At 39.3% G+C, this 24,254-nt stretch overlaps 3 protein-coding genes across 11 annotated transcripts in view; 2 read left to right on the forward strand and 1 right to left on the reverse strand.

The window, feature by feature from the left end:
* Positions 1-343: 343 nt before the first annotated feature.
* lyve1b (lymphatic vessel endothelial hyaluronic receptor 1b) lies at positions 344-8,066 on the forward strand. 2 transcript variants are annotated; one of them, XM_023263593.3, is made up of 6 exons: positions 344-499; positions 1,111-1,276; positions 3,612-3,751; positions 4,913-5,350; positions 6,575-6,653; positions 6,906-8,066. In XM_023263593.3, the coding sequence occupies exons 1-6, from the start codon at positions 355-357 to the stop codon at positions 7,111-7,113; spliced, it is 1,176 nt and encodes a 391-aa protein (XP_023119361.2). In that variant the 5' UTR covers positions 344-354; the 3' UTR covers positions 7,114-8,066. The 2 variants fall into 2 exon arrangements, with proteins under 2 accessions (XP_023119361.2, XP_054863882.1); XM_055007907.1 differs by lacking the exon at positions 6,575-6,653 and having other exon boundaries at positions 6,906-7,043.
* Positions 8,067-9,950: 1,884 nt separating this feature from the next.
* rlig1 (RNA 5'-phosphate and 3'-OH ligase 1) lies at positions 9,951-16,474 on the forward strand. Its single transcript, XM_023263589.3, has 7 exons — positions 9,951-10,155; positions 12,595-12,712; positions 12,833-12,928; positions 13,056-13,172; positions 14,113-14,310; positions 15,330-15,499; positions 15,844-16,474. Exons 1-7 carry the CDS (start codon positions 10,066-10,068, stop codon positions 16,027-16,029), a joined length of 975 nt encoding a protein of 324 aa, XP_023119357.1. The 5' UTR covers positions 9,951-10,065; the 3' UTR covers positions 16,030-16,474.
* Positions 15,889-24,254, reverse strand: part of cep290 (centrosomal protein 290) — a 45,243-nt gene continuing 36,877 nt past the window's right edge. For 5 of the 8 annotated variants that reach the window (XM_035945136.2, XM_055008929.1, XM_035945133.2 and 2 more), the window contains 10 exons: positions 23,139-23,921; positions 22,671-22,805; positions 20,910-20,996; positions 20,564-20,728; positions 20,341-20,463; positions 19,155-19,324; positions 18,919-19,060; positions 17,923-17,996; positions 17,359-17,453; positions 16,127-17,062 (listed from right to left, as the gene is read on the reverse strand). In XM_035945136.2, coding sequence (XP_035801029.2) covers positions 16,818-17,062; positions 17,359-17,453; positions 17,923-17,996; positions 18,919-19,060; positions 19,155-19,324; positions 20,341-20,463; positions 20,564-20,728; positions 20,910-20,996; positions 22,671-22,805; positions 23,139-23,921 — 2,019 coding nt within the window. In that variant the 3' untranslated portion in view covers positions 16,127-16,817. Of the gene's footprint in view, positions 16,024-16,126; positions 17,063-17,358; positions 17,454-17,922; positions 17,997-18,918; positions 19,061-19,154; positions 19,325-20,340; positions 20,464-20,563; positions 20,729-20,909; positions 20,997-22,670; positions 22,806-23,138; positions 23,922-24,254 lie in introns of those variants that run through there. The other 3 variants (XM_035945137.2, XM_035945135.2, XM_055008930.1) reach the window with 2 other exon arrangements.

The following is a 24,254-nucleotide window of genomic DNA, read 5'->3' on the forward strand; positions in this document are numbered from 1 at the left end:
AGAGAAGCATGGATCCATTTATCTCACATTACTAATTCATAAAGAATTATCCTATTTTATTACTTTCCATTAGAACACCTAACATGTCCCGTCATCCTGTTTTATTATTTGTCAGAAATCCTCAATTTGTTTTTATTCCTAACTAGCTCAGTGCTGGTGGTGTCATATATATGTCATGTATCTGCAATTTGATCACAAAAACATCCATTTTTGGATCAAACATACTGAGATCTGGTGTCAAGGCCGTTCTCCTCTGGGTGTGTTATCTCAAAACAGGCCATTAAACAGATTTGACCTTGGTTTTCCTGTTTCCTCTCCTCCTCCACTTCACATTTGTTCTGGCTCTGCTTCTCCATGTTCACGTTATTTGGTTCTTCACTTACGCCCGCTTCAGTTATATTTTTCATACGAAACATGGCGAGACTTTGTTGCTTCTCCCAGTTTTTATTTCAGTTTTTAGCAGTGTTTTTGCTGACCTCGGAGTCGAGTCTCATCAAAGGTACGTTTTCTTGATGTAGTTTCTGGTGTAGGGGAAAGGACACATTTAGACCAAATATTAGAACATTCTGCAAATAAATCTTTTCCATTTATTGTTTATTTACAGGCATGAGAATGTTGTGAACATTTCTTTAGGATTAACATAGTATGTTATGGTGTGTGGAATATTTTCAGCATGTTATTATCATCTAAAACTGCGTCTGCTGCTATAGTCAGACAACATCATCAGCAAATGTTCATTTGTCTATTGGAAATCTCTTTTTCTCAGCATCTATTATTTTAAATATGCTGTGATTTGCCCTGACAAAGTATTTTTTATTGTATCAGAACTTGCTGGAGGTTTGAGCCATTGGTTTGTACTGTAGATGGCAGATTTTCTACATATACAGTATTTTGAACATACTGCCAAGTGTCTATAGTACAGTATATTAACACGGTTTAACACACATCATGGTTCTGCTGAAAAGACAGCAGAGGAAATAAATGTTTTATTCTATGTAAGGCTCAATATAAGCTATATATTTTCTCCACAAACGTTTCGTGTTAACTTTTATTTTGACCTCCTGATGCCGCTGCAAGCTCTGCGAATGTGTGAAACTTCCTACATTTCAGTTTCACCTCAGAGTCACTCAGTCGCCGGCGTCTTCATGCCCAATAAAGAAGGAACTTACACCTTGAACTTCACTGCAGCCAGAGCAACCTGCCTGTTTCTGAATGTCACCATGGCAACCAGAGCCCAGATGGAGCGAGCAGTACAGCATGGACTAGAGACATGCAGGTAGGCTGAAGGTGTTTGGTTCTGGTTAGGTCGGAGGTCAGTACCTGTTAAGATGCTGACAAACATGCAGTTCTGAAGATTTAATATGAATAATTCATACACAAAAATGTGTGATTGGAAAGTTGCACACTCTAATATTCTAACGTTGATATATATCGTTGGACCGCCTTTAGCTCTGAGAACGACATACATTCGCCGTGGCATCGTTTCGATAAGCTTCAGCAATGTCATTTATATATGGCATTTATTTGTGGAATTAATTTTTCACCAAGATCTTATATTGATGATGGGAGAGTCAGACAAAGTCTTCTCCAGCACATCCTAAAGATTGTCAGTGGGGCTGTGGTCTGGACTCTGTGGAAGCCAATTCATATGTGAAAATGATGTCTCATGTTCCCTGAACCACTCATTCACAATGTGAACCCCATGAATCCTGGGATTGTCATCTTGGAATATACCCATGCCATCGGGGAAGAAAAACTAATGGAAAGACCTGGTCATTCATATATTATATTCAGGTAGTCAGCTGACCTCATTCTATGGGAACATAATGTTGCTTAACCTGACCAACCCCAGATCATAACCCTAAATCCAACATGCTTGTAGGCACTAGGCATGATGAGTGCATCACTTCATCCATCTCTCTTGTTACCCTGATGTCCCCATCAGTTTGGAACAGGGTCAGTCTGGACTCATCAGACCACATGACCTTCTCTCATTGCTCCAGAGATCTTTATGCTCCATAGCAAATTCAAGCCTTTTTTCTGATTAGCCTCACTGATCAGTGGTTTTCTTAGAGCTACACAGCTGTTTAGTCACAATCCCTTGAGTTCCCTTCACATTGTACATGTGGAATTGCTCTTACTTTCACTATTAAACATAGCCATGAATTCATCTCTTGATTTCCTACGATCATCTAAGAGTTTGTTCCGACCACATTTGTTCCTTGAAGATGATGGTTCACCGCTATTCTTCAGGTTTTAATAATGCGTTGGACGGTTCTTAACTCGATTTTAGTAGTTTCAGAAATCTCCTTAGTTGTTTTCTTTGCTTGATGCAGGTCAATAATTTAAGCCTTCTGAGACAGGTTAACATCCTTTCCATGACCACAGGATATGTCTTCCAACAGGGTTGTTCATGAAATGAGAAGCTACTCACTGCATCAGCTAGGGTTAAATAAGTAGTGGCCTGTTGAAATATATTCATCACTGCAGTAGTTGTCCAATGAAAGGATCATAACTATTTGATTAGTTAAATTAAAGTGGTGACTTTTTTTTGGACAGGCAGTGTATATATGGGTAGAAACTTGTTCCAGTAGGGATTCAGTGTATCTCAGTAATTTTGGACCTTTTCACACTTGAAATCTAAACCTTCAATCCGAATCAAGACTCATGTATACATTTGATCTGGACAGTTTTGGTTTCAAAATGCAATTATGCACTAAAGAACTTAACATTACGAGGCTACATCCTGTCCTCATTACATACAATAGTCTCCTTATAGTTGACACTGACTGGTTTATAGATGGGTGTGTCATGTGACATGTTGTCGGTTCACCCTTCTAACACTGTTGGAATGAATGGAGAAATATGAACAGGCTCCTTTGATTGTCACTATGATAATGTTATGATGGCTGTCCTACCAGTAGCAACAAATTCACATGAAATACCCAAACTTGCCAAATGAAGGTCTTCCTATTCTTCTGAGACACACTTAAACTGAAGCTGGGGAAGATTCCACCTACTAACTAGAATGCTCTCCATGGGGTCATAAAAAGGAAAATCAGTTGCTGCACTGCTTTTTCTAACAGCATCATGCACCTCCATCTACTGCTGCTGTTCCTTCATCTTCAGGTGTCATTTATCTGCACTTCTTCTAGATCCTCTCTCACTCATCCTCTATGGAAATACCCAGAAGGTGTTGTTTTTTTATGAGATTTTCAGGTGATTTTTTCATAACTTCCCATGAAAACTTGGCCTGGTGTTTTTTACTTCACTGATGACAGCCTGCCATAACGTCCTGTAACTGGTCCAAAAGGCCAAATCATTTCCTCACCAGAAACTGACTTTAGACCATTTGATTCACACCGTGGGGCATGAGAAGATTTGACACCTGCAGTTTTGGTTTGGATTTGCTTTGAAGTTTGGTGTGAAAGTGCTATTTATATCATCAAGTATTGTGTTAGATTCCTGATATTTCAGTTAATACAGCTGTTCCCTTATAAAATGATGTTCCACACTCGAGCTCACTTTCATTAATTGTCATGCATTTTTCCTCAGAACAGTTTTATTTTACTTTTTACTCTATATCTGTCTTTCATGGACTGTTTTAACAGATTTGGCTGGATAGCTGAACAGATCGCAGTTGTGCCACGACTGACATCCAACAACAACTGTGGAAGAGGCAAAACCGGATTGGTGACTTGGTCTGCACTGGCAGATAGAAAATTTAATGTCTTCTGCTTTAATGCATCAGGTACAGTTTGTTCAGGACTATCAAAATGACATGAAAACTTTCTATGACTTGACATAAACATGAAATTCCATGTGAGATTCATACCATTTTTATGTTGTGTCGAGATTTTAGAATTCATTGTACTAGTAGTTAAAAAGGCAATACAACCCAATCTGTCCAAACTCAGTTAACAAGACATACATTTATTTACTTAAATATATATTCTAATAGGTGGGCTACACAGTGGTTCAGTGGTTAGCACTGATGCTTCCCAGAAGATCCCCGCTTCGTGTCCCGGCCTTCCCAGGACCCTTCTGCATAGAGTTTGCATGTTCTTCCTGTGCATGTGTGCATTTTCTCTGGGTACTCCGGCTTCCTCCCACAGTCCAAAAACATGCTGAGGTTAATTGATGATTCCAAATTGTCCATAGGTGTGAATGTGAGTGTGATAGTTTGTCTCTATGCGTAGTCCCTTTGATAGACTGGCGATCTGTCCAGGGTGTCCCCTGCCTTCACCCTAAGTCAGCTGGGATAGACTCCAGCCCCCTATGACCCTAATGAGGATTAAGCAGTGTATAGATAGTGGATGGACTGATATTCTAATAGTCGACTGCATTCAAAAAACATTAGCAATTCACATGTATTACCTACACTACCGTTCAAAAGTTTGGAGTCACTCGGACAATTTCATGTTTTCCATGAAAATTCACACTTTTATTCATGTGCTAACATAACTGCAAAAGGGTTTTCTAATCATCAATTAGCCTTTCAACACCATTAGCTAACACAATGTATCATTAGAACACAGGAGTGATGGTTGCTGGAAATGGACCTCTGTACCCCTATGTAGATATTCCATTAAAAATCTGACATTTACCACATTAACAATGTCTAGACTGTATTTCTGATTCATTTAATGTTATCTTCATTGAAAAAAATATCTTTGAAAAATAAGGACATTTCCAAGTGACCCCAAACTTTTGAATACCAGTGTACATCACTTTAAATTACAGAACTCTATCAACGATTTCATTTGAACAGACAGATTTTTTTTTGGTCAGATTAGGGTCATGTGACAGTTATTTTGTGACTTTAATGCAAATCTACTGGACTAAACTTAAAAAGAAAATAATAATCTGTTATATGAGCAATATCAACCTTTTGTTTTGTCCACATTTGCAGATTTTGAGGAAACTCTGAAAACATCGACAACAGGCCCACAATCCTCCACGTCTTCTGCCACACTGACAACCTCAACCCTAACCTCAAGACCTACCACACCTTCGGTCAGATCAACACCTCTGGTCAGATCAACACTTGTGGTTAGATCAACAATCAAGCCAACCAGAAAGCCAATTATTACTGAATCCCCTGAGCAGACACCCTTAACCTCTGCTCCCCTGGTCCAGACAACACCTTCAACTAGGATTCCCTCCTCCACCCCCTCTTCCCTTACCCCTTCCTCCACCCATATTGCTGCTCCTCTTCCTCACCTTATCACCTCAAAACCAACTATAGTCAGTTTTGCCTTTTCTACTTCCGGTCATGCCTCCAACATCTCTCTTTCCTCCGAGTCAGTGCTGTCACAGTCTGTGAGCTCTGCAAAACCTTCTCTAGGGGGTAAGTTCTTTCATTTTTGTATCAGTTTTCCCAAAAAGTTGAAAAATTCTTTATTAGCTCTTTCTATTTGGAATCCGATTTTACATGCTCACAGAGCTCAAATGGGATGGGATGTAAACTTGTAAATGAAGATATCAATCTGAGTAACAGAAATAAAATGGAAGGTATATAGTTAAGTTAGTTTTAATGTTTTACATTGTACCAGAATGAATCTCTTACCTGATGTGATTCATTTTAAAGCTTTATTTAATATATTCTGGCCACCAGGGAGCAGAAAATTTTAAGAATTTTTGATTTCTGGCAAACAGTTGCGATTTGTCTTTGATGATGTTGCCACAAATTTGCAGCAATGTCATATTTTCACATGCAAATTAGATTAGCAACAAACTTCCAGTGGATTTCTTGCTAATTATGTGGTAAGCTTATGGCAAGAATTAGATTTTGTATCATGTATTTAATGCCTGTTTGCTAGAATGTTTAGTGCTTGCAGAAAGTTTGCCACAAATTCATATTTAATGTGTTTTGTGTAAACATTTCTGTGAGGCTATGTATCTTACAATTCAAAAATGATTCATTCATCCATTAGCTAAACCCACTTTTTCCTTCAGAGGGTCACAGAGGGCTGGAGTGTATCCCGGATGACCCTGGGAAAGAGGTGGGGTACAACCTGGACGGTCCGTCACCGGGTCACACAGACATACAAACATAGATGCTCACATTCACACCCATGACCTTTTTAGAATCTTAAATTAACCTACCATGCATGTCTTTGGACTGTGGGAAGAAGCCAGAGCACAAGAAGTAAACCCATGCAGGCACAGGAGGAGCCGATCATGAGACGACAGCTCAAACTGCTGTAAGACCATGAAAGTACCTACAGAGTAAATCCTCAGACATTATAAAAAGGACATGAAATGAATTTCCAAACTTGCTGCAAACACTAAACACTCAAGCAAACCATATAATTCCCACCAAGTTAGTCAGAAGTCCTCCAGAAGTTCACCAGAGATCTAATTTGCATATAAAATATGACCTTTCTGCAAATTTGCTGCAACATTGCCAACAGCTAGAAACCTGAAAAAACCTGATTTAGAGGACAATAGCAAAATTGTAATCTACGGTGTTACCATCCATGGAATACATTTTTTCCAGCTTGGTTTCGGGGAGGGAATGCAGCTATATAATGTAATGCTCATCTCTCCTATATTTTTGTGTCTTCTCCAGTTGTACCTACTGCACTTGTTGTTGTCAGCATCATTATCCTGCTCCTGACAGCAGCTGGTGCTGTGTGGTACTACACATTGTGAGTCGTGTTTTCTGATACATCAGCATCATTCTCTTCAATTAAACATGTGGGATAATGCTTCTGAAACTTAAATTTGGAATTTAGAAGAATACCAGTCACATTGTTTCCTATGCATGTATAAAACTTAGCTTTTTGTTATGTACTTGGCAGCAGGAGGAAGCAGAAGACAATGATGTCAGACTTTTTAACATGCTTTTGGTAATCCATGTATCCTGCATTTTTAGAAGCCAAATTTTCCCCCTTCTTTAGGAAAAGGAATATTTTCACCTTTTGGTCTCAGGGGCAGCAGAGAGACGACATAGAGACGGAGATGTGGAAGCACACCAACAGTGAGATGAATCTACACAGCCAGGGTGGAGCAGAGGAAGACGATGAAGAAGAAGAATCATACAGGAAGTACTCCAGTGATATCACGCTGTGTGTGCATCCAGGTATCAAAGCAAACTTTTCAGAGTAGCCTCAGGACATTTCTTTAGGTGCTTTGTGAAAGTTAATAGAATGATAAACAGCACTGATATAAGCCAGTCTATGTCTGAAAGTGTTAGAAATGCTCTGATTGGTATATTATCAAAGTAATTGTAAATATGCACATGGTGTTCCTTCTTGTTCAATTATGATGTTGTTGCACTGCAGGATGAATTTGGAATCTATCAGATGCCTCCCTGATAGGTTTGTGTGATCTAAAGATCTAAAGTGCACAAATCTTTTGAACATTATTGTACTTATTGTGTCCTTTTTCTATAAACATAGTTATTGAGATTGAAAAGCTGCAGCTATCCAGTGTTTGCGTGCATAAGCATATGAATTTCCACTTTATGTATTTTTTTCATAAATCTACCTAATTTTATAGGTGTAAAGTTTTATGCTTCATTCACTGACTATACATAAAGATCAATGAATGCTCTGTGGCGTCACCCATAGGTATCCCGGAGATCAGTTATAAAATGTTGTGGCAAGCTGTTGCTTTTCCCAGTAGAGTTAGGGAGCTGGACTGACAAATGTCTGTATATAATTGATATCTTTATATATTTCATTCTTTAATTGCACAGTACTCCTTTGTGTCAAGTCTCTTTATACTTTCCGGCAATACCAGTTGTCATAAATGTGAAAATCAGTCATGGAGATCAAAACTGCTTTTTTGTGTCAGCTATAAAATTGAACATCTTTTCATGGGGGTCAATGGGAATGAATCATTTTTTGAGCAAGCCTCAAGTGGACACTAAAGGAACTGCATTTTGGGGCACTTAGATATTTAATTTTTCAGTCCTAGAGGTTGCTGCTCGGATTCATTTTTGGTCTTGAGAAAGCAAGAGGTATTTTCAACTTTCACTCACTCACTCATGTGTTTTAAATTTTTTCACTTATAGAGTAAAAAACGATATAAAGGTCATAAATAAAAATACAAACACATACTAGTTTGATGACTCAGTTAACTCAATGAATGAATGAATTGCCATCTTCAAATGCATTTTGAGTATTTTTACAATAACAATTTCTCTAAAATCATGATCGCTATACTATATTGACCAATGTGAGTGTTTTTGGATGTCAAAAAGACAAGAGGAAGGAGAGACAAAAAAGAAAGTACAGTGAAAATGTCATTAACGAGATACTAGATGGCAACACAAATGACATGGAACAGTTAGCAGAAGATGAGGATGAGAAGGATGAGGAATGGACTCTTCGGGACATGCATGATGATGAAAGTTGAGATAGCAGTGATGAGGAAGGCCATCAAGATGAAAGTGTAGCCCAGACAAGCAAAGATGCTGAGGTCCCATCAACACAGGACACAATCAAAAAGGAGTTAGTGAAGGGCAATGCAAGAAGGAAAGAATTCAGATGGAAAAAAATAGAATATCGAGCTCCATCTGTTGAATTTATTGCATGTGTTGATGAAGGCATACAGGACAGGTGTGACTGGACACCATATGTATTTCAAACAGTTTGTCACTGATGAAATGCTACAGGAAACTGCAGAACAAACAAACCTGAACCGTGTACAAATAGAGGGCAACTCAGTAAATACAAGCGTCAAAGAGATAGAGCAGGTTCTAGGCATTTACGTACATGCAAACGGGTTTAGCGCAAATGTCCAGTGTGACAGCCTGCTGGGAGATTGAGAAAAAGCTCCCTGCAGTTTGTTGTTTTGTTCTTTTTTGAATTACTTCTGTATTCATTTAGTATTTTTTCAGTTCTGAAGTGTGTCAGCTCACTCAGTTCTAATTAGTAGACAGGAGCAAGCTGAGTTTTGCTTTAGATTGTTTTGAGCAAAAAGTTGCCAAAACCGCCCAATGTATCAAATTTGATACAAAAAATATATCATAAACAAAATGATATAGCAATTCTTGTGTAGTTTTTGTTAAAAGGGTGAATAAACATCTCAGTTCCATGAAATTAGAATTTGGCTATTTTTTGATGGGTCAGGCTAGACAGGCAACTGTGAAACACTGGAATGGTTCACGGTCGTTCTTTCACTCACTCACGTTTTTAAAATTTTTTCACCTCCAAAGTAAAAAAAACAAAAACAAAACTATAGAAAAATCATTATCTGCCATAAAGTAAATGGACTATGGGGAGCAAACTGTCCAAATATGAGCACAGCATTGGTTAATAAATTAAATATGAACAATAAAAGCACTCAGAGAGCGCAGTACTCCGCCAAGGCTGCTCAGTCCTATCACTTCCGACGGATGAAATCTTGAAAAATTTCGTAGAATAGAATGTGGCCGTTTAATATAGATGTACCCACAAACAAAATGCCCTTGCACTGAGCACAGGTGTGTGTTATGCATGTGTACATTATGTACGGATACCGAAACACGTGACCTAAATATGTAGCGGGCGGTGGGAATTGTTGGGAATTGTAAACACCCCCACAATTTAATCAGTTGTTCCATGTATCATTTTTGATGGATAAGTCCCGATAAGTCTGCAGTGGTCGATGTGTAGTAGGATCACAATCATTTGATTGTCAGCAGGCGGCTGACGTAGTCTTCACTTGTAGTCACAGTTACAGTGACACCGTGCAGCTAACTATATAAAAGTCATAATTTGCAATAAAGGAGACAGATTATAGGGAGTCCAAATATAAGCACAGTAATTGTTAGTAAATTAAATATGAATAATTGCAAAGACGTATTTCACATAATGTAGTTGTAAGCTGGACTAAAGAGAATAAGCATTAGCATGCTGTTTAACTTGGCTTAGTGGTTCGACTCCGCCCCGCATGGTAGCGCTACTGAGTCAGTGTTTACAAAACGACATATTTTAGGGAAGAAGAAGACACATGACGTCATCCTAACGCCCATCAATGCCTGAACCAAAGCTCTGGTTAAGTTTGTGCGCTGCTCAGCCAGAACTGTAACCTTCCAGGAGGGTTTAGTGAACTTGTTGGAGAACAGACAAAATGCGACGCCTGGGCTCCGTCCAGCAGAAGATACCGTGTGTTTTTCTGACCGACGTCAAGGAGGAACAGTCCAGAAAACGGGACTGTCAGGTGAGAGCAGCTGTAAAACAGCAGCAGGCACGGATTCATAACACCAAGCTGCTGCTAGCATGGAGCTACGAGCTGCTCCACCCAGCGTTATGGTGGCTACATGACCAACTCGTCCTGTTTCATCTGCATGAAACTGACACTGACAACGTTTGGTTATGTTTTCAGGTTTATATGTCTTTCGTCAGTAGCGTTAGCTGTAAGAAGGAGGATGTGTGGTGTCATCCTGCCAGGCCTGCTGTTACTGTAACACTCAGGTTTTCATCCAGAAGGCTAACAGCATAGAAAGTAGCTACAAAGTGATGCTCACAGCCTGTTTACTCCATTAACTGACTATTAAACTCGGATAAATGCTATTATCTGACATTAAATGAACAGTAGGACTTAACAGTATTAATACAGTCATAAATTCCTAAATTCTTATATATTTTTAGATATTGCTAACTAATGTATTGATAAATTGACTGCCCATTGCTGGTCCACACTTTATTCCCGTTCTGTACAAGCTTCATTATTGCTGCTTCATAAACTATCTGTTATTCAATAACCATCAACTGTCAGTCGGGCAGCGATGGTAGAGGGGACTGACTTGTGAACCCGAAAAATGACCAAAATGGAAACAGCTGAATCAATAGACAGTGGCAGCTCCGATTTCACACATGAATTCACTACATTCTTTACCGGTATTATTCCACTTATCTGCCTAAAGCTGCATTTGCTTTTTAAAATCTTGCTTCTAATGCAGGTTTCCAAAGTGATTCATTCTGTCAATCATGATTCAGTGCTCACTATAAAGACAGTTGTCTGCAGAGGACAAAACTTAAGAAAAATCTGTAGTCAGGTATGTTTCCCATGTTAATTTTGTGCGCTAGCATGCAAATCTGTGCATCGACACTAAGCTGTAAACAAGAAGTACAGCAGAGCTTAATGGAAATCTAGATTTTGGTCACAAGCCAAAGTATAACAAACATTATAATGTGTCTAGATGGAATTTATCAGCAACCCATCCAGTAGTTGCTGAGATATTTCAGTGTTTGCACACTGTGTAGATTGATGCTTATCCCAGGTGCTATAGTGGAAGGCACTCTGTAGACACTACAGTATTGGTGTCTAATACTGTAGACACCAAAATTATAAAATAATACATATGGAACAAGAAAAGCACTCAGACAGTGCAGTACTCCGCCAAGGCTGTTCATTCATCAATTTGTGTATTCAGAAATCACAGCAACAAAGAATCTGGCCATTTAATATAAATCTACCCACAAATAAAATAAATAAAAAATGACCTTGTTCTGAGCACAGGCGTGTGTTGCGTATGTGTAATGTTATGTACGGATACCGAATTGCGTGACCGAAATATGTAGTGGGCGGCGGAAATTGATACAGGCAGCTGACGTAGTGTTCACTTGTCGTCATACTTACAGTGACGCTGTGCCGCTATCTTGCAATGATACAGAAATCTTTAACAAATCCGTGGATCCAGACTATAAGCCACATCACTGCCAAAATCTAGTATGTAGAAAATAATACAAATACATAGAAAGCATTGAATGAGGAGGTGTGTCCAAACTTTTGACGGGTAGTGTACATGAATGAGTGTATGAGACCAGGACTTCCTCTTACTTCTAACTTTCTCTGTGAGTGGTTATTTAAATGGAACTATTGCAGAACTCACAGCACAGACGTTTTTTACTCGTGTATGGTGAACTTGTCCGATGATGTTGTGGTTGTACAATCGGTATATTAGTGGTGCAGATTTGGCTCTGAAGTGACTGCAGGTTAACATGTCAACTTAATGGGGTGCGTTTCAGTCGCTGTTTCATACTCGTTCTGTAGTCTGACAACAGAAAAGTATGTAAATAGGAACAGCTGTTTTGGGAGCTGTATGAATATGCTGTATATGTGAGCACAGAGCAGGAGAGAGGAAACGTGAACACCTGCTGAGTCAAAGTTGCACTGAAGCACAAAAAGCAGCATGAAAACACAATAACACGCTAAGTCCTTGTTTACTGATCTCAAATTGGTCTTAAAGTTTTCACCATCTCTGAATGCCCCTCAACTTTAGAATTTCCACAGAGCTCTGATCTGCAAACGTACGATCAAAGCTGTTGCTTAAAAGCCACATTGACAGTTCTACATGATTAAAACTTCTGCTTTGTGTTAGGCAATGTTTAAGTGGGTGGCATGTGTTAAAGTAACATCCACATATATGCCAGGAACTAAAGTTTACCGGCAGAACACTGTAACAAAACAATCAATGTTACACACTTCACCTGTCAGTGGTTTATAATTTGAATAATTTGACTGATGAATTTAATGTCAATCCCTTTGCATACTCATTTATTTGTTATAAAATTGTGTAGTTAATGTTTGATATAATAAGTGCATGGAATACATTGTCTTACACTCACTAATCCACCATGTCTGTCTACCTCTCAGGCATTTCAGGTTGTTGCGACTGAAAATGTGAACCCTGTTGCTCTGGATGCTAACATAGATTGTGCGCTTGCCACAGAAAAACTGGACGGTACCTGCTGCTATGTTACAGTCTATAAAGGTGAATAAATCTCACAATAACTAGCCTAACTTTTCCTTTTCTGAGCATGTACTTAAAGCATGATGTTTTTTTTTAAAATTGTGTTTTTCAATGCTGAATGAAATGATTTTTGGTCTTTAGGGCAGCCTTACCTCTGGGCTCGACTCGACAGGAAACCAAACAAGCAGGCAGAGAAGAGGTTTAAAAAGTACCAACATTCTTACAAGAGCTGTAAAGGTACTTTAGCTTTAGTTACCAAAAGTGTTTATCTTTATGAGTTGTAAAGCAAATAAATTTAGCAAACTTTCTGCAGGAAGATCAAACTAGTGTGATTTAAATTTTTTTTTAATGGGTTTTCCTTCAGGTTTCACATGGAATGTAGAGGAAGATTTTAAAACGGTGCCAGAGACGTGGATCCCAGCTCACAGAGTCAAACACCACAATGGCCATCCAGTGCCTGATGATCACGGACATATTCCAGGTTCTGATTTATATATCAAATAATTAGCTGTGTCAATCAACACAAATGCATCCACACTTCAGAGGGAGTTAAGCTCATGTGCAGTGGTTCAGGGAAGTATAGAAGTAATTTTATTGCATAATAAATACTATTTTAAATGAATAAAATTGGTATTTACACCAGTCTACACCTAGTAACCTAAAATATTAAGTTAAGAACTAAACTGACAGTTCACAGCACTTTACCTGAAGATGATCTGCCAAAAAGAACAGGATAAAATGCTTAATATCCTGGTGTCTATTTTTAGAGAAATACCAAAGAAGGCTCAAAGCAGTAACTTTTACAAAAGGAACTGCTGCAGTGTGCTGAATTAAGGCTCTGAAAAATGAGATCTCAGTGTTTGATTTTTATTAAATTTGCAAAAAAAACATGGCTCATTGAGTGTAGTTTGATGGACAGAATAAAGTGTACAAAAAATGAAGGGTTAATTACTTTCTAAAGCAACTGCATCATTAAATTTTGATAAAATACAGGATTGTTTACTAATCAGAAGAAGAAGAGTTCAAACTGTCACCATGAGGTAGTAACTTAATATTATGAGCTAGACTAAAGAAGAGACTGCATTTTCAGGATAACCATAGTAGGACTGCACTGCTAGGACTCTTGTTTATTGTGACAGCGCTGCAGCAGAATTGGATGACTGCTGAAGTGTGTGACTTATGGCTTTAAAGGTCTGGTCCAGCAAAAACAAGGAATCTAGAAGAGTGATCAGCCTCCTCTGCTGCAGACTCGCACTACTCTAGTAATTTAATACATGTTCTTAGGAGCATCCATGCTAGTGTGTAGTTTTTTAACAAATGACTCGTGTTTCCTACTTTTCTGTAGCACCTATACTTTGTCACATTGATGTACGTGTATGTTTTTTTTTCCATTACCATTTCTTGTTCTTGTAAATATCCAGGCTGGGTTCCAGTAGACAAGGACAACAAGCAGTACTGCTGGCACTCCTCTGTAGTGGATTATGATGTTGGGGCAGCGCTTGTTCTCAGGCCCAGCTCTGACGATGAAAACAGGTTAGAAATCGCAGCAGTGCCATTGGCTGACCTCCAGGAACAAACGCTGGAGCTCATAGGAACCAACGTCAATGGAAACCCTTACGGTAAAGTGATGTGGCATTTATGTTACCTAGGGAGGGCAAATTATTTTACAGACTGTAGCGAGTGCTAGTACTTGACATAGTTACCAAGAATTATTCGCTGCTCTGGGTTGGCTGTACTCTTAAAATGCTTGTTAAAGGATAGGATTAAAAACACTAAGATGCATTTTAACTGAGAAAAGATGAAGTCCATCTATCCTAAAAACTAGGGCTTTAACACCTTTGTGACAACTTAGTTTATTCAAAATGTCCAGAACATTCTAAACAAGAAAAGCACTCTGAGAGCACAGTCTTCCACTAAGGCTGTTCATTCTCCCATATGACATTGTCAAAAATGCAGCATTTGGTTATTAGCTTTAATGATCAGAAATCATGACAACACAGAATGTGGCCATTTAATATAGATGTACCCACAAACAAAATGACCTTGCGCTGAGCACAAGCCTGTTATTCATGTGTACATTATGTACGGGTACTGAATTGTGCGACCTAAATATGTAGCGGGCGGTGGGAATTGATGGGATTCGGAAACACCCCACAATTTAACCAGTTCTTCCTTGTATAATTTCTGATGGATAAGTCCTGATAAGTCTGCAGCAGTGGATTTGTAGTAGGATAGCAATCATGTGATGGTCAGCAGGCAGCTGATGTAGTGTTCACTTGTTGTAATAGTTACAGTGACGCAGTGCCGCTATCTTGCAATGAGACAGAAATTTTTAACAAATCCATGGATCCAGACCATAAGCCACATCACTGCAAGATCTAATGAGGTGGTCCTTGTCATTTCTCACCTTCCCTGAAAATTTCATCCAAATCCGTTAGTTTTTGAGTAATGTCGTGCAAACAGACAAACGTATGCCAATCATCACATAAGTCTGCCGCATTCCTTGGCAGATTGTCTGTGTATTATGATTTCACTTTATTGGAGATGAACAAAATAAACCACATTAATAGTTCTCAGGTTGGTGTCTGCGTTCTTTGTCAGCCTTTTTAACTAAAGTTCAGTAATGTTGTACAAACAGGACTGGGGAGTAAAAAGCAGCCCGTCCACTGCCTGGTCTCACATGGGAGTATTCGAATCAGAAACCCCCCACCTGTTGACTTTCATCAGCTGTGCTCTTGGTTGCAAGAGAGTCCAGAGGGCCGAGTCGAAGGCATCGTGTGGCACTGCAACGACGGCACTCTCGTTAAGGTGGGACAACCTCATACACTGAGGTTAAACTGAACTGAAGCTTCTTATGATCTTTCTAACTGGACACATTTAAACTGTGAACAGAAAATAAGTCGAATTACAAGTGAGGATATTCCCGATGCAACTGTGGGGTTCAGTACATTTTTACAAAAGGTTTTCAAAATGATTTCTTAAAAATTCCGACGTATTATTTAGCGCTAAATGCATTAACCTGACTGTATTGAAAAGTTTAGTAGTCCCGTACATGGCAGTTTGTACAGAGATTCTGTCATGCTCTGAAGCCTGTTCTAAAAGACTGGTGTGAGATCTGGACCTAAGCTGCTCTGTGGTTGTTCTGTTGGCAGGTTCATCGTCATCACCTGGGACTCAGGTGGCCAGACGGGGACACCTGCTTTGGTACCAGGCCGGTGGTCATTCGTGTTGACGGCACAGTTGATGCTTATAACAACAGCAAGGACTTGTTCACATCCTTTTGCGCACTAAACGGACATTGCTTCAGCCGGCTTCAGGACATCCAGTTTGAACTGTAAACAGAGGCGGAGAAGGTGGTGTTTCACTTCCTGAAGCGCCTGCTGTCACCCTGCCGGCAGCTGCCAGACATTTTCATAAGTAATTCCAGATGAAACATTCACTCTTTATAGCACTTAATTTATTCCATGGAAATCAATGATGCAGAACTGCTGCTTTTTAAAAACATAAATAGCTGAAAGTCTTAACCAGAGCGGTTTACAATGAGGTGTGTGAAGACGCATTGTTTGCCACCACAGAGGAAGAGTGGAGTGTTTGAAAGCCTGAAGACACTTTGCCACTTGTTTTGCAGAACTGTGTACAGCTTTAGTGTAAAACTGACCAACTGGACGTGTTTAGCAACATAAGTTGTTAAAAATGTTCAATTTCTATACTGTAAATACTGTATGTTAACAACTGTTTCATTGCTGAGTGAAGAATAAATGATGAGGATGTAAACATTTCTAATTAACAGACTTTTAAGACTATTTAAAATGCAAAAATAAAAAAATATTTTATTGACAAAAACAGAGAACTCTTATAAATATGCTACATTGCCAAAACAGGAACTTAATATAAACATATTAACACAAAAACACCTGCCTTAGTGAAAACAACTAACCTTTACTTTGAAAAGTATTTTATTTTATTTTTTATTTTTTTTTTGTTTAGGAATGCGATTTTAGTTTTCAAACTGCAGGAAAATATGCTTGACTTAAATACTCTAAATTTAAAAACTGGCAACCCTAAAAGTACAACCAGATGTAGTTTCAACAATCCTAGCTCCAATCAAAGGCACAGCAATCCTGAGTTAACTGATGGACACACTGGGCAACTCGGCCTGAACACCAAACTGATCACACACCTTCTTCAGCTGCTCCTCCAGCAGGATGTTCTTCTTCACCTCTAAATTGTAGTTATATTTCAAGTCCTCAATCTCTTCAAAAAATGCTGGGTCAAAGTTCTCCAGTTCCTTTTTCAGCTTTTTGACCTCAGTTTGAAGTTTAGTTTTCTCAGTTTCAGCTGCCTGCAGAAGGTTTTTGAGTTTCCCATAATCTAAGAATACAACAGGAAAAACAATTGGAATGACTCTAGCATCTCCAAACAATTCACATCATAGACATAAATTTGCTTTGACAACTTTAAACAAACTGATACTGTGCAGTCATTAAACACATCAATTGAATGTGCTGATTATAAAGAGGTCGATGTGTACATGAAATGTGCAGCTCAGGTCGTCAATTTCACGTCAGGTATGATTATTTTAGTCTGAGAACGTCTAATAAAGAGCAATGAAAGTACAAATTGTCAGAAGAAATCTTAGCTTAACGATCAGTATTTGGAAGTCTCACCTAATTTAGAAGGTGTTTCACCATACCGCTCAGTGTACTCGCTCATCTTTTGTTTCAGTTCTGCATTCTCCTTCTGCAGCTCGGTGTTGACCAGCCTTAAGATATACAGATGTTAATCCACACCATGCATATAGAAAAAACCTAAATAATACTGATAATAAAAAACCAGGATGGAAATTATTACTAATAGGTTCCTTTAACAGACACTGGGAACAAAACATTATGTGGATGTCTGAATCTTGTGTTAACTGTTTGTTCAACCTTGGTGGTCATTGGAATTCACAAACAAGTACATATTACTGTTTATTGACTTTCATACCATTTTAAAACCTCTGTAATCTAAAAGAATTGCAAGTAAGCTGTCCTTTAACGAAAGTACGATTAGCTTCTTCAGTTTCTGTTTTTGTATACACTTTAGCAAAGGTCTGCTAGATGCAATGGAACACTCTTGGCATTCAACAGCATGTGATACATTGTATATGGATGTCAGAATAATATTAACCATGCAGCGCAACCCCAGGGTCCCTGATCCATCACTGTTTCTAAGCACGTAGTTTAACATACCTCATGTCCTGGAACTCCTTGGTGAGTCCTACATCAGGCTTTGAGGCAGCAGGGAACCTCTTTAACATGTCAACCTTGGGAAACCACAAACCCACAGGAACATTAAATGAAATACATTTAAACAGCACTTCTCAAAACAATTACAACTTTCTGTCAAACTCAAGCAGAGTGACAGGAACAGCTAAATAATGTCAGGCTTTATGGCAGACTGTTTTCTATTAGGGTGAATTACACAGATTTTACACATCTCTCTTGCTTCTAGTTACAGATGTATGACTGGTACATTTCTTGAAGCATTTGTGTATGACTGAACAGAGCCATGTTCATCTGGGGCTGCACAGTGGTTTAGTGGTTAGCACTTTCGCCTTACAGCTAGAAGATCCCCGGTTTGCATCTCGGCCTTCCTGGGATCTTTCTGCATGGAGTTTGCATGTTCTCCCTGTACATGCGTGGGTTTTTTCCAGGTGCTCCGGTTTCCTCCCAGTCAAAAAAACATGCTGAGGTTAATTGGTAACTCAAAATTATCCGTATGTGAATGTGAGTGTGTTTGTCTCTATATGTAGTCCTGTGATAGACTGTTGACTTGTCCAGGGTGTCCCCCTGCCTTCACCCTATGTCAGCTGGGATAAACTCCAGCCCCTGTGCGACCCTAATGAGGATTAAGTGGTGTATAGATAATAGATGGTCAGATGTTCATTATTCTAGTGATTGGCTGATTATTGGATCCAGTACTCAGCATTTTTGCCACTATTGGTATTATTTAATTTTTTTAACCACTTCCTGATAAAATACAGTAATAAAAAGCTTTTTGTTATCGTAAATCTTGATACAGGGATTTCTACTGTTACATAAAATGTATAAAGGTTCTAGTTTGCTTCTTTTATAACAAATAATTGGTGTTGTTCCTGGCTAACAGCAGTTAGGTCGTGCTTGATGTTCTAAAAATAAGAAGCTTCTCAGACTGTTCCTCAGTCTTGTTATTGAAGTAACCAGTACCTGATCTTCAAGCTGCCAAATGCTTGTCTGAGCTTTCTTCTCACGCTCTTTCACCTCCTTCAGCTGCTGTTTGAGTTCAGAGAGGCTGGAGGTTTTCTGCGAGAGCTCCCTCTCTAGCTCCTTCATCTTGTTCTCAAACATTCTGCAGATGGAAATCAAACAACCACTGGCTCAGACATTTTAAAGTTTTTCATTATGCCCATCCATTTATTTATGACCCTGATGGATCTGCTGACCTGGTTACCACAGATGCTTTCCAGGTCTTACTATCTGCTCCCTCTGGAATGGCTCTGGATAGAGCTGCCTGCAGTCTTTGCTTGGTTTCTTCCAGTTCTGCCTCAAGCTTCTCGTTGTTTGCTTCCAGATTTGTCTTGGTCACTCTCAGCCTCTCGGCAGAATCCTTTTCCTGTTATGGTATTAAACATGCACATCCAAGTGAGACAGAACAAATGAAATCACATTCAGTGTCTATGAAAAGTATTCGATTAGCTGATTGAGACCTGTCTATACAAGTGAAAGCTGTAACTACGGCCAGAGACGGATCTGACCTGAAGGGGATGAGTACTTTTGCAAGAACTTATTTTAAGCTTTACACTTTTCGTAATTGACATTCCTTTGTATATAAACACACTGCCATTCAAAAGTTTGGGGTCACCCAGACAATTTCATGTTTTCCATGAAAACTCACACTTTTATTCATGTGCTAACATAATTGCTTAATTGTTCTCTGATCATCAATTAGCCTTTCAACACCATTAGCTAACACAATGTAGCATTAGAACACAGGAGTGATGGTTGCTGGAAATGTTCCTCTGTACCCCTATGTAGATATTCCATTAAAAATCAGCCATTTCCAGCTAGAATAGTCATTTACCACATTAACAATGTCTAGACTGTATTTCTGATTAATTCAATGTTACCTTCATTAAAAAAAATGCTTTTCTTTCAAAAGTAAGGACATTTCTAAGTGACCCCGAACTTTTGAATGGTAGTGTATGTTTTAACTTGGGCATGAAAGAGCCTTTCATGGTAAATTCTTGTCAAAAAAGTCAAATTAAATTGACCATGATTCAATGTTGAAAAACAACAACAGGGAAAACCTTATAAGGCGATGAATACTCTTGCTAAGCGCTGCTTCAGGGGGTTTTATTACAAATGAGAAACTTGTGTTATTTGTTTTTTAATAAGTTATTTTAACAGTGCACTGCAATTATACAAGCACTCTTGGCAAAAAAATAAGTTGTTGCACAAAGACAGATTCCTTCATAAGAGTAATTGTTGACATCAAACTAAAGTAGAATTAAATTATAGTCGAGGTATTAACTCAATACTCATTCCAATTGGCCACAATGAAGAACCCCTGGCCACGAGAAACATAGAAACAAAAGAAACATTTATTAGCCATAAATATACAGTAGTTACCCTTTTAATCTCCTTGCGCAAACGTTCATTTTCCATCACTATTTTCTCCAGTCCTTTGGTTTTAGATTCAAGTTTTGAACTCAGCTCAGCTTCGCTTTGACTTTTCAAGGTCTCAAACTCAGCCTAGAGGAAACAAGATTTACTGTCAAATAGAAAGAACAGAGCAATAAAAACTTGTTTAGCAAAATCTATATGATGAATAAGATGAAACAATACTAATAACCTTTAGTTTTTCATTTTCTTGCTCCAAAGCAGCGATCTTGTCCTGATTTGTAGGTGCACTGGATTTCTTGAGTGATTCATTTTCCCTCTGCACCCTCTCCACCACCTTCTTCATCAAGCCAATGGTCTTCTCAAGCTCTGGTACAGTTTTACCACTGTGACCAGCCTGAGGAGGAGCACAGTACAAATCATGTATTTGAAAGATGAGTTTGTTGGAGACAATCTTATTTTACTATTAGATCTAAGTTTTTAAGGTTTTTATTGCTTGTTGTCATGCATTGTTTTTTCAGTTTTTTGGGAAATAATTGTGTGCATGAAGTGAAAAGAAGATTTTTAGGTTAACTTACTCCACGTGTATGAGCCAATTGCTTCTCTATCTCTGCCTTTTCCTTTTTCAGAGCACTGCACATCTCCTTCAGGTCTGCAACTTGATTCTGTGCAAAAACAGGCAGGTGATATTTAACGAAATTATGCAAGCACCCTTGGCAAAAAAATAATTTGTTGCACAACACCACAAATAAATTTGGAAATTAATGTCCATGAGGTTGAAATAGTTTTTGTTGACTTGTTTTAAAATGAGGCTGCACAGTGGCTTGGTGGTTAGCACTTTTGTCTTGCAGCTAGAAGATCCCTGGTTCTCGTCCCGGCATTCCCGGGATCTTTCTGCATGGAATTTGCATGTTCTCCCTGTGCATGTGTGGGTTTTCTCCGGCTTCCTCCCACAGTCTAAAAACATGCTGAGGTGATTCTAAATTGTCCATAGGTGTGAATGTGAGTGTGATTGTTTGTCTCTATATGTAGCCCTGTGATAGACTGGTGACCTGTCCAGGGTGTCCCCTGCCTTCACCCCGAGTCAGCTGGGACAGACTCCAGCCCCCCCCATGACCCTAATGAGGATTAAGTGGTGTATAGATGATGGATGGATGTTTTAAAATGTTTAATGTGATACTAAATTGAATGTGGACTTTCTGATGCAGTGAAGGAAGTTGTTGCATGCCCAAAATGGTCTATGTGATGTACATTTCATGCAAACTGTTTGCACTGCAAGTGTGCTGACTGTGCAATAGAAAAAAAATTGTGCATAAAACAGAGGCCTTCTTTAAAAGAGACCGTGAAAGGAGATTCGCCATCATCCACACCTTCAAAACTGATCGTTAAATGTGGTATAACAGAAACAGGTGCTGCTGGTGTAACAGGCCAGATTAACCCCCCGAGAGTACACCCCAGGGTATACTCTCGCCTGGGCCAGTTTATACCTGGGTATACTGTGACGTAGGAGAGTTCATACCTGAGTATACTTTATGCGGGGTTTAATCTTACCTGTTAAACTGGACTTTGGAGGTGTTCTGAGTTGCAGCTACATTCTTTCCACTGATGGCAAACACAGTATAAAGTTCTAAACTCTCCTGTGTCCACTCACTGTTCTCTGCATGTTTGGAGCGGAACCCTCAAAGCGAACTCCAGCGAGCTAGAAAAGTGGTATAATAAAAACAACTATGCATCTTTGATGTTCCCAGCTGCCGGTGTGCACAAGGATTTATTGAGGGTGTCATACTACTAACTAGGCCACTGGCAAAGTATGCACAGCCTCAGAGTTAACCCTTCCTTACACCTCGTTGGACGAGCACACAGACAGCTGCAGACATACAGAGATGTAGTAGTTATTAAACTACATTCTAGTCTTTTTCCATACATGTGCAACAAGTTGCATCACGGAGGGGTCCACGAAGACTCTCAGACTTGGGAAGATGATGAAATTGATGTCACATGGACCCTAGCGGGTGCTTACAGATATGGAGAGTATTGCACTTTCCTTAAGAAGATAAAAGCATCTACCTGTCAGGACCTCTGAAGCTCCAAAATGTACTATATCTTGTTAAATTTAAACACAAAAAAAAAAGGAAAAAAGGGGGTTATAACCTAAGCTAAGCCAACTGTCACTTTTTTCTACACATTAGAGTGGTACCAACCCTCTTAACTCACTCTCGGCACCAAAGTGAAACGGTGCAGCTCCCTTAAAGTCTAACTACCCCTTTATAAGGTGCTTAAAATCTGCAATAGTAGAACTGGTGTTGCACAGAACAGCTCTCAGTTTGGGTTTTGTGTACCTTGAGTCTTGGTAAGTCCTTGTTGGTCTGCTCAAGCTGAAAGCGCAACTCCAGGTTCTCAGAGGCCAGCTTGAGGTTTTCTTTTTGAGCATCCTGGTCTCTCTGTGATGGTGTGCCAGTACCTCTTCCTGAAGTCTAACGGAGAGCAAAAGCACAGACAGAGCCAGAGGAAGGGAATTAAACAGAATCATTAGCTCATAATCATCAATTGCTGTGGTGGGGAATATTGCATAGGAAGTGTAGAAACAGCTGTTGTTCTACTTTTTAATTAAATGTCTGTTCTTGGGGTCACGGAATTGTCTCTACCTATATACCTCAAGGCTATGATGGACAGCATGGGGGAGAAAAACACCAACACACTAACAAGGCACTCACTACTCACTGGATATGTCTGACTTTTGTTCTGCCACATCTAACACTATCACCACACTACCACTTCAGCAAGGTGACTAAAGAAGCCCGGAGTACCTTCAGATATCTAAGAGATCTGCTTTCTCGTGTTCGCACTCGACCATCCCATTTTCTACTTTCTGGGTGTTTGCTCAGCATGGCACTGACATCCACATCTGTTTCTGCTGAGCAAGACTGTTCTGGAATATCTTGTTTTATGTCCTTTGCAGTCTTGTGCTCTTCATCTTTGAGCTCAATCTGTTCCTCAGTCTGTTTTGGCTTTTCTGATAGGATTACCACCTCATCATCTTCTGTGTCTTCACCATCTAATTCACCAGAACCATCTTTATTAACTGTTTCACTTGTTTGATCATCTGTAACTGCCTCTGGAGCAGAGGGTGACACAACCGATTCTGGTCTTTCTGCTGGATCATTAGGCTCGAACTCGCTTCCTTTATTGGCCTGTGGTTCTTCCTGTTTTTCAGCCATTGGGATGTCTTTTGTGTCTTGTGGACTTTTTATAACATCTGCTCCTCTTTGTCTCTCATGTTCTTCAATGTAATTATCATCAACATCTGCTTCTGTGACCACATCTGTTTTGTCAGCTGCTGTGACTTCTGTCATATCAAGGTTCAGTCCTTCTTGTTCAGTACAAACAAAGCTGGTTTGAGTTTCTACATCTGTCCGACATTGCTTTGCCTCCCTCTGATGGCCACAGGTGTCCTCAACAGTGCCAGGACTGACAGTGTCTCTGAAGGACTCAACACAACGGGATGCTGCATTCCCTTCGCATGACCCATCCTCAACATCAAAAGTGCCAGAACAAATCCCTTTCAGAGCCTGGGAACAGATGCTTTTGCCCTTCACAGACAATCAATCAGATGAAAACCGGTGACGAAGGAGACACATAAAGAAAGAAAGTAAACAATGAGAAGGACTGAGAAAAACAAAAAGCATCTTTGTTTCTCAGTACAGAAAAGTGAAAATGCTTTGTTCAGTACATGTAGTGAACTGTACTGTTAACTATATACTGGACATGTTGCAATTAATGTAAGGTCTCACTGTGTATGAAACATGGAGCTGGAGTTGTATCATAATCCTGTAGTTGGAACCTATATGGGACCACATAGTGAAAATTGGACTGGTTTTCTGACCAACAGTCCAAAACAGAAATATATTAAGTTTACAGTGACA

The sequence above is a fragment of the Amphiprion ocellaris genome, chromosome 3, assembly GCF_022539595.1.
Source record: "Amphiprion ocellaris isolate individual 3 ecotype Okinawa chromosome 3, ASM2253959v1, whole genome shotgun sequence".
Lineage (NCBI taxonomy): Eukaryota > Metazoa > Chordata > Actinopteri > Pomacentridae > Amphiprion > Amphiprion ocellaris.